Source organism: Chrysoperla carnea, chromosome X (genome assembly GCF_905475395.1).
Source record: "Chrysoperla carnea chromosome X, inChrCarn1.1, whole genome shotgun sequence".
In the NCBI taxonomy this organism is placed as follows: Eukaryota; Metazoa; Arthropoda; class Insecta; order Neuroptera; family Chrysopidae; genus Chrysoperla; species Chrysoperla carnea.
The window spans coordinates 1,586,893-1,596,587 of record NC_058342.1 but is presented as its reverse complement, the minus strand read 5'-3'; the positions used below and the strand labels follow the sequence as shown (position 1 = coordinate 1,596,587).

At 30.8% G+C, this 9,695-nt stretch overlaps 1 protein-coding gene across 1 annotated transcript in view; it reads left to right on the top strand.

The window, feature by feature from the left end:
- The first annotated feature begins 200 nt into the window (after positions 1 to 200).
- The window catches only part of LOC123302301 (multiple inositol polyphosphate phosphatase 1-like), a 131,887-nt gene continuing 122,392 nt past the window's right edge, over positions 201 to 9,695 (top strand). The window contains exons 1-2 of the mRNA XM_044885172.1: positions 201 to 306; positions 368 to 580. Coding sequence (XP_044741107.1) covers positions 300 to 306; positions 368 to 580 — 220 coding nt within the window. The 5' untranslated portion in view covers positions 201 to 299. The remainder of the gene's footprint in view (positions 307 to 367; positions 581 to 9,695) is intronic.

Below are 9,695 nucleotides of genomic sequence, written 5' to 3'. Positions count from 1 at the left end.
GAACATTTATTTTAAATCATTTTTAAGAAAGAAGCGTATATTTTCTTAGTTATGCTAATATCTTAAAGATTGTAATATTTTGATAACAATTAACATGACTTGATAAAAAAAACAAAAAAAAAACAAATCAATATCAAGTGTATTAAATTTTTGTAAGAGTATATGGCTTTTATACAAACATTTCAGTAATCAATTAACACATTCATTGTTAATTCACATATTAATTATTAATTAAGTATACATTAACAATTAATGAAATATTTATAAGACACTCAAAGTTTGGAAAACGAGACTACTTTATGATGAGTAAAGTTATTTAAACTTATCAAATTAATACTTTAATTTAAAAATTATTTCTCTTTTTTAGATGTACTATTTAAAATTGGTTTCGTATTAAGTGTTGTTATATTATTAATAACGGGGTATGTAATCGTTATTTACCGATCCGATCAAGTTAAAGACTCTCAAAGTGTTTCATATTGCTATGCCCAGGATCCATCTCCACCAAAACGATTTTCCACGAAAACCGTATATGATTTTGATAAACATAGAAATACGAGGAAACCCACCTTACCTACAAGTAAGTAAATATTTGCGGAAAATTCTGTTGTGAACGCCACACAACCTTTCTTTATGTATAACAGTCAGAGTACTATAAAGATGCAAAAGAGCGCTGAAAATAATTATTTTAGAAAAAAATGTTATGTACAAAAAGTGTTTAGTTAAAGTGTTTTATTTATTTATATATTTATTTCATTATTTATTTATTTATTACCTAATAAGTAGTAGTAAGCTTGCAGACTGTCAGTGCTAAAATCACAGTATAAAATCAGTACAATATTTTCTTTGCAAATTGTTTGAAAAAATATGAATCCTTGGGCTTCAAATTTAAAACGAGAAATTAGTTACGTGAATATTTTGAGGTTATTAACAATTTAAACTTATTCTTTAATCCAGTGTAATTTTATAAAAAGTGGTTTTGATTATGTGTTATTTCTTTAAATTATTTCAAGTTTATGAAAAGTGATATCGCGCTCATAGCAGATATCAAACAAAATACATTCTATGTGCTTAATAATAAAAAAAAACTTCTATACATACAAAAAAAGATTGAAATTCGAATTTAGTTTCTGCTGAATCAATTGTTGGAATTATTAAGGTTATGGTAAAATACTAAGAAACAAAAAGACATAGATATTATATTATATTATATTTGAATAAAGAAAAATGCTTTAACTAAATAATAATCAAATTGCAACATGTGCACACAGATTAAAAATCAATTAAATAACTCTTTCTTGATCACACACAGTGTCCGTTTACCGTCTCTATTATTCTGGAACATTCTATTATTTTATACAGTTCAATAACAGCCTAGATATATTCTGTAACTATTCTGTTACATGCTGCCATCTACACTAATTATAAATTACAATTCATTTCCTTTATAGTTTATTTCACAAAATATAATTATTAATTTATATTTCAACACTTCTCCTAAATTCTTAATTATATTTTCAAACATTTTATACGAAGTCCGTCTTGGAACTTTTCAAACAGCACTCGACCTAAAGGCTTAGTAAAAATGTCTGCCACTTGATCAGTCCCTTTTATAAGGTTCAGTTTTACACATTTATTTAAATTTTCTTTAATAAAAAAATACTTTATGTTTACATGTTTAGCTCGTTTAATAAAGCCATTATTTTCATTTCCTTATAAATACAATGCACTCATGTTACCAACATAAGTTCAGTTAGTTCATCACTTTTAAAATGTAAATCTTCCAAAAATTGTCTTGTCCACATTATTCCTTTTATGCTGTCACAAGCTGTTACGAACTCAGCTTCTGTCGTGCTTAATGCCAATGGTTTCTAGATTGAAGGTCACCAGCAAAATCAGCGTCAGTATACACTTTTACTTTTTTGTTTCCTTGATTATAATGTATTCCATATTTTTTTGTTTCTTTTAAGTAACATAGAATTCTTTTTGATTCCATCCAATGTGTTTGAGTTGGTTTTTGCACAAATCTGCTAAGATAGTTGACGGCAAAACAAATATCAGTACGCGTGATATTTGATAAATAAAGCAAGGTTACTATAATTTCATGATATGGCTTGTCATCTGCACTTGAAGAATTTTCACCTTTATTGAACTGTGGTTGCATTGAGATTTTCAAAGTAGTATGCACTCTTCCATTCCAAATTTCGTAGCATTTTTTAAATATAGTTATTCCAACATATTCTTCTGCTTCACCATAAATAATTTCAAAATTCGTGTTCATTTCTTCTAGAAATTTTTTTATTGCAGTTCTATGTTCACCAACAACCAATCTATCATCTACATAAAGGGCTATAATAATTGTTTTAGGATCCCTTATTATATATCAGCAACGGAAGTTGAAAATCCTTTATTTGTCAGGAAGTTTGCAAATTTAATATACCATTGCCTAGGCGACTGTTTTAACCCATAAATACTTTTCAACAGTTTACAAACTCTTCCAGAATTATCATGGTACCCTTCAGGCAGAACAATATAAAATTTCTCCTCGAAATCACCATTTAAATAGGCTGTTTTAACATAAAATTGTTACACTTCCTAATTATTTATAGCACTAATGGCCAAAATGATTCTAACTGAGTTATAGCTCACCACTGGACTATAAATTTCTTTGTAATCAAAATTTTCTGTTTGAAGAAAACCTCGAACTACTAGTCTTTTTGATTTCTTCATCTTGAAAATTTTACTTGCGAAATACCCATTTTGAACTCAAAGGTTTTATGTTTTTCGGAGGGTCCACTAATGTCCATGTATTATTCTTTTCCAATAAAACCATTTTATCATCTATCATCTTTTTCCATTGTTTGCCCTTACAAGCTTCTTCAAACGTCATATCCTCTACTTCACCTATAATTGCTGTTAATTCATAATCAAGAAGTCGTTTTGGTTTTCTAAGTGAATAGTGATTTGTTGTTTCTAAATTGTTTTCTTCATCAATTTCATCAGTTGAAATTTCATTTTCGAGTTCAACCTCAATTACATTTTCATCACCATTTTCTTCGGTATGTACTACATCCAAACTTGTCAAGTCGAGTTTTATTACACTTTCCACATAGAATCTGTAACCTTTTGGATCTAAATTTCTTCTTTTTGTACTGGTATATAAATATAGGCTTGAAAACAGAAATGTTTCAATCATGATACATCCAATGTTTTATTAAACCACAATTCAAAAGGAGCTTTGTCCTTTACTGAACTCGTACCTGTCATATTTAAAGTACAAATTGAATAATTTACCGCCTCTGCCCAAAGTTTCTTATCCAAATTATTTTCGTACAAAATGGTTCTAGTCATTTCCATAGTTGTTTTATTATCCCTTTCAATTTTTCCGTTTTGTTGTGACAATAAACTACTGACATTTGATGTCTGATTCCTTCCTCACGTAGAAAGTGTTTTATTTTTATGTTATCTTGTTCGGTTCCTTGATTGCTTCTAAATATTTTTACTGAATTTCCAGTCTGATTTTTCACAAGCTTAAAAAATGACTTGATGCATTCGAAAGTTTCACTTTTATTTTTAATAAAGAAGGTTTCTCTATAATGTGAATAATCGTCTTTAAGCAAAAATACATATCAAGATCCACCTAGGGAATCGACCGCCAATGGTCCAAGAACATCTCCATGAATAATCTGTCCAACTCGAGTAGTTTTAGTTTAACTCGTTGGAAAAGGTAAACGATGTTGTTTTCCAATCATACATGATTTACAAATAAAATTATTGCAATCCAAAAAATCAATCTTCTATCTTTTAAAAATTGTTCTAACATGATCCAGGTTTTGATGTCCCATTTTTCCATGCCACAGCTTTAATGATATTTTAGATACACTAACATTTGCAGCACATCCCTTAGTACTGTTTTCAACGTTGAATACCATTTCATACAAGTTTCTATCTCTGACACCTTTTGCGACCACATTTTCTCCATCTAAAATCTCACATTCTTGATTGTTACTAATAAATTTATAATCTTTATCTAATGTAGTTCCAAGAGAAAATAAATTGAAAGTTAAATTTGATACATACAACGTGTTCTGTTATTAACTGCAGAAACCTAACTTCCCAAAAAAAGCTCATAAATTTAATGTTTTTGCAAAATAATATAATCCAATTAAATCATGTAATAATTTCAAAAATCCCTACCTTAGTTGAATATTATTAAATAAAATTAACTAATATCTTCTGATTATCATTGGCTACTGGTTATCGAATCATAGTCAGTGAATAAACAAATTTATCAATTTTTGTCATACCTGTAGCTCCCAAATTAGGGCTCAGATCCAAATTTGGAAAACAGTTTTTTTTTTTGCTCTGGATGAGCTTATTTTGCGAAGTTAGGTTTCTGCATTTAATAACAGAACATGTTGTATAATGCATTTTTTATTATAGTCGAACTTCATTCTTTGCCATTGAATGATTGAATATTCATATCTCCTATGCCTGTTGCTTTAACACACGATCCGTCTCCTATTTTAATTTGCTTTGGGAGTCTTTTCCTATACGTAACAAACCAGTCTTTTATATGACTTAAATCCTCTGATGCTCCCGAATCTAAAAACCGTCTTAATTTTTCTTCAATATTCAAAGTAGCACCAACTAGCGCCTTCCTAGAATCAGCAGTTTTATTACTGTTATCATTGTTAATACTGTTATAATTTTTATTTTTCTATTTCAATTTTTGTTTCAGTTTACATTCATTTATAAAATGATTTGCTTTCTACAAAAATAACATACACGATCTGACTTTTTATGTAAATGAAATTTACTTTGTTTATGACCTGCCTTTTTACATTTAAAACAAATTATTTTTGAAGTAGGGGCCACTTTAGATTCTTCATTACTTGATTTACGCATTCGTTGCTCCTACAATAGTAACCTAGCAACCAGATTATTTACCGTTTTTTGTTCTCTATCAATTGAATCTCATGTTCTCTATCAATTGAACCACTATGAAAATGCATAAACTTCGACGGTAACATATTTAATATTTTGGACATGATCATGCTTTCTGTTATTGCTTACCCAAAAAATTTTAGTTTTAATACTATTTTTTCAAGTTTCGTATAATTTTCTTCAACCGATGAATTTTCATCATATTTAAAATTGAAAAATTCGTTGATATGTGAACACAGATGCTTCACTTCTAAAGCCATAAAGAGTTTGCAATTTACTCAAAATTTAATGAGATTTCATGAGATGATTCGCAGGATATTAGTAAACCAAAGATGTTTTCATTTACACTGGTCACTATCAAACGTTGAGCTACGGTATCACTTTTTATCCATCTTTGTAAATTTTCACGATCAATATTTCTTGGTTTCACGTCTGCAATCCCGGTAGCAACATCATATTTATCATAACTTTTTAGAATTATGTTCAGTTGAAATCTCCACTTAATTTTGACAATTAAGTTTTATTAATTTTTCTTCTAATTTATTCATTGTTTTCATTTTGATTTTCTTTCAATTTTATTCACACAAAGTTTGTTCATTCACCCTGACACGTGGTTTTAACTTAACCATCAATATATTCACACAAAGTATAAGTTGATTTTTCTTTCTTTCCAGAAAGTATACAGTTTAGAACGAAGGTTCTGGGCCCATAACTGTTAGAATTATTAAAGTAATGGTAAAATAGAAAGAAACAAAAAACACACAGTTTATATTTGAATAAACATTTTTTACCGCTGATGAAGTAGCTCTAGCTTTCAAAGGCAAGAAGAACCATTCGGCGTCTGGCATGGATGCTGTCCAACTTCCAACTTCTGGTGGAAACGTTTAACTTCCACACACGCACATCTTGCTAGGCACTTTAGTTCATATATCCTTGGATACGGGGCCTTTTCAACGTGGTTCGCGGAAGAACGAACAGTTCTGATTTCCAAGAAAGGAGGTCTTTTAGTTCCGAGCAATTATCTTCCGATTACATGTATCAATACCGTGTACAAAGCGTTCACCTCCACTCTCGGTTTGGCAGATGATATACGAGCAACGCGGCTCCAAACGTGGTATATCAGGTTGCAAAGATAATTTTATTGTCGACAGATGTATCTGTCAAGACACTCGACAATATCAACGCGACCTGAGTATGGCCTGGGTGTTTTATAGGAAAGCATTTGACACTACCTCTCACTAACTCATATTAGTACTGCTCAAATGCTTGAAAATTCACACAGATAGCATCAGATGCATCGAAGAAAGCAGTCTTTCTCAAGCTCTCAAATCTGTCCACCAGTACACGAAGGCCATTAGCATGGAATTCGGTCTCGAAAAATGTGCTGTCATTCATTGTAAGCGGGGTCGTGTCCCTGACTACGATGCAGACATGCATTTCTTTGCACAAAAATCATCTTCGGTGATATCGATTTATGGTATGAAAATTTTTTTGGTATAAACATAAAAAATTCAAGTATTTTGTAGGATGATATCGTCGTCTTCGTCGTTCATGCATAGTCTGGTACATTTTGTTGGATTTGTTTGGATGAACAACCATTGATTGTTTGAAATTGGTTGCCAAATTTCGGTGGTTGCATGTAAAGTGTTTGTTTGACATGTTGGTGGTATTTCTTTTGTTGTGATAACAAATAAGGCGGTTTCGCACGTGTCTTCTGCTCGTTGCCTGTATATACTTATTTGATTGCATAAAATTTTGTTGGTTTGTACTCTTGACATTTTTCTACATTCTTTAATAAAGCACACTGTACTCTACTGCGAGAAACTAGCTTATAATCGTAATCGTTCTTTACGAAGGTAAGGATTTCGGGATTGCTTTTATGTTGACCAGGTAAGGGATATCAAAGTTATTTATAGAAGTTCTAGGGACTTAAATTACCATGATTAATTTATCGTCGGTCATAAATGGTTTGGGTTTAATAATTTCGTAAAAATATTCTAAATTTTGCCAGCTTACATCAAAGGGTAGATGATACTTAACGGTTGCTTGAAGTTCATCAAACAAAGTTCTACAAGAGATAATATTGTAGTCTATTATGCCATGAGGTGCTAAAGATATTGACATTGAATATTTTGTTATTTCCTTTTTAATCATATCATTAATTTGTTTGATTAGTAATAAATGATCGATTAAAACTAATTACATAGATTGCCCATTTATTATTCTCTTCGATTCGGACATGAAACTTTTAAAAACTTGTATGTGAGTATTTCATTTTGCGACTGTATCGAGGACAAGTATAGTTTGATTTATATTTTTAATAGTGCCTGATATTACGCGAATTTGACTTTGCATCAATACGTGGGTTTGCTTTTGAACGTTTATTAATGATTCAATTGAGCTTTGATAAAATTCAGCATCAGAACTATCTGGTATCAAATAACCATTTGATAGGATAGCTTACAACATTGACTACGCCTCTTTTGTTTCTATTATTTAATGAAAAATGATGATTACCAATTTGTTCTAATTGATTACCAATTTCTTCTAATTCCAATCTAATATCTGTGATTCTAAAATGGTTAGCGTCATTTTACATGTACTACCGTCATTTTCGGTGAGTAAACTACAAAATGAAATAGATTCGCAAAAATATTTAGTTGAAATATCAAGCATGTTATGTAAAGATGTGAGATTATAAAAATGAATGACAGAAATGTACTAATAAGCAATTTTTGCATTGCTTTGATTTTAATAAAACAGGCCAGATGTTTTATTTATTTTAGTTGTTTTGTAATTCAACTACTTCATCTGAATTGATGATATCAGCATTATCATTTGAATTACTACCATTTCAAGTATGGTTCGTATCTGAAACATATGGGTTCAGTAAATTATAGTGATACGTTTTTAATTTGTTTTTTATTCGTAAAGTGGCCGTATGGTTATAATGAATTTGGAGTATTTTATACGGTCTACTATAGCTTGGGTCAAGCCTTTTATCATGACGTGATTTTCTAACTGCTTTTTGCAAAAGCACTAATTGATTGTTTTCGAAGACTTTTATTTTTGTCTTTTTATCATAATATTGCTTTTTTTGGGTTTTCGATTTCAATAAATTCATTTTTGCTGCATTTCTGATATCCTTACCCCTTTTCATACAATCTTGCGCAAGATTCCGATTGGATGAAAAGGGGTAAGGATATTAGAGATTGGTTTTTTCTTTTCTTTTCGATGGCGCTAGGTGTTTGAGGAGCTTTGCCAAAAACGAGTGTATAGAGTGTTTCATTAGTAGAACGATTTGAATGTTTATTTGTATGGCTATGAACTGCCAAGTACACTAGTTCGTCCCAAGTTTCTGGAATATTATCTATGTAAGATCGTAAAAAATTTTGATGGTAGAGTGACTACGTTTTATTGATCCATTGAACATCGGGTGATAAGGGGTAGTAACTTTATGTTTAATCTGCAACAATTTAGTTAATTCCTTAAACAGTTTGTTTAAAAATTTGGTTCCAAGCAACTTCTGGAATTGGATAAGCTTGCAAAATTTTGTAAGCTCATCCTGTATAGTAAGGATATAACGATTTCCGTTTTGTGTGATATTGTATGGCCCCATGATATCTAGCGCAACGGAATCATTAAAGTCACCGGCAATAGTGCTAATATTTAAAGGTTATGTTAGGTTCTTTAGTCATTTGGCAAGTTTTACAGCTTTTAACGTATTTTTCGATGTCTTGCTTAATCCCTTTCCAAATCCCTTGATAGGCCGGGGTGACCTGATAATATATTCATGTGGAAATTGTTAAGAATATGAGGGATGTGGTCCAAACTAGGATGTATCAAATCTCCTGCAATTAGCTTGATTTTTATTTTGTCAGGCATTATCTAATCTAGCATAGATCCGAAGGTTTCCTGTTTTATGTTTCGCGATATACTTGGAATCTTAAAATTGTTAATGTCCGTTTGATTTCTGTAGCTTAATAGATACGCCGGGCTGCCTAGCGTTTTATATAGATTCTTATATTCAATATTTTCATTGGGTGTTATAAAAAAAGTAAATATATTTGCAGACCTTGCTTAGTAGTATTAAGATTTATTATTATTTAATTTGACACCGCTAGTGTCTTTTAGATTACACTGTGTTGTAACGTATATTGAGTATGGATTATTCAATTACCTATTTGTTGAGTACGGAATTGGAAGGTTTTTATATCATCAAATGGCATATTAATTTTTTCATAATGTCTTGTTTCCAAATTCTTTTCATGAAATTCTTTAAATAAATTAAGTTCTTTGGTACAGTGTGTACCTGCAATACAGGACGGCTTAATGCATACGCATTTGTTAATGTTTCCCCGCTTTGTATATTATTTTATGTTGATATTTCAGGAGTTTTAGCCTCCATCGAACCAAGCGTGATGATGAGCCACGACAATTCATAAGCCATTGCAAAGGGTGGTGGTTGCTTATGATTGTAAAGTGGGACCCTTGCAGCTGCGCCCTGAAAGATTTAACGGAAGGAACTATTGCTAGAAGTTCTTTTTCGGTGATAATTTAGTTAATCTCAACTGCCTTAAGTGTTCTCGAATATAAGCTATAGGTTTGTCTGTATTTATAGGTCTTTGTGAGAGAATACTTCTTATAGCATAATTTGACGCATCAGTGATGAGAATAAAAGGTTCGTTGAAATTAGGATACTGTAACAAAGGGTCTGTGGTCAGTATCGTTTTTAATTTATTAAATGT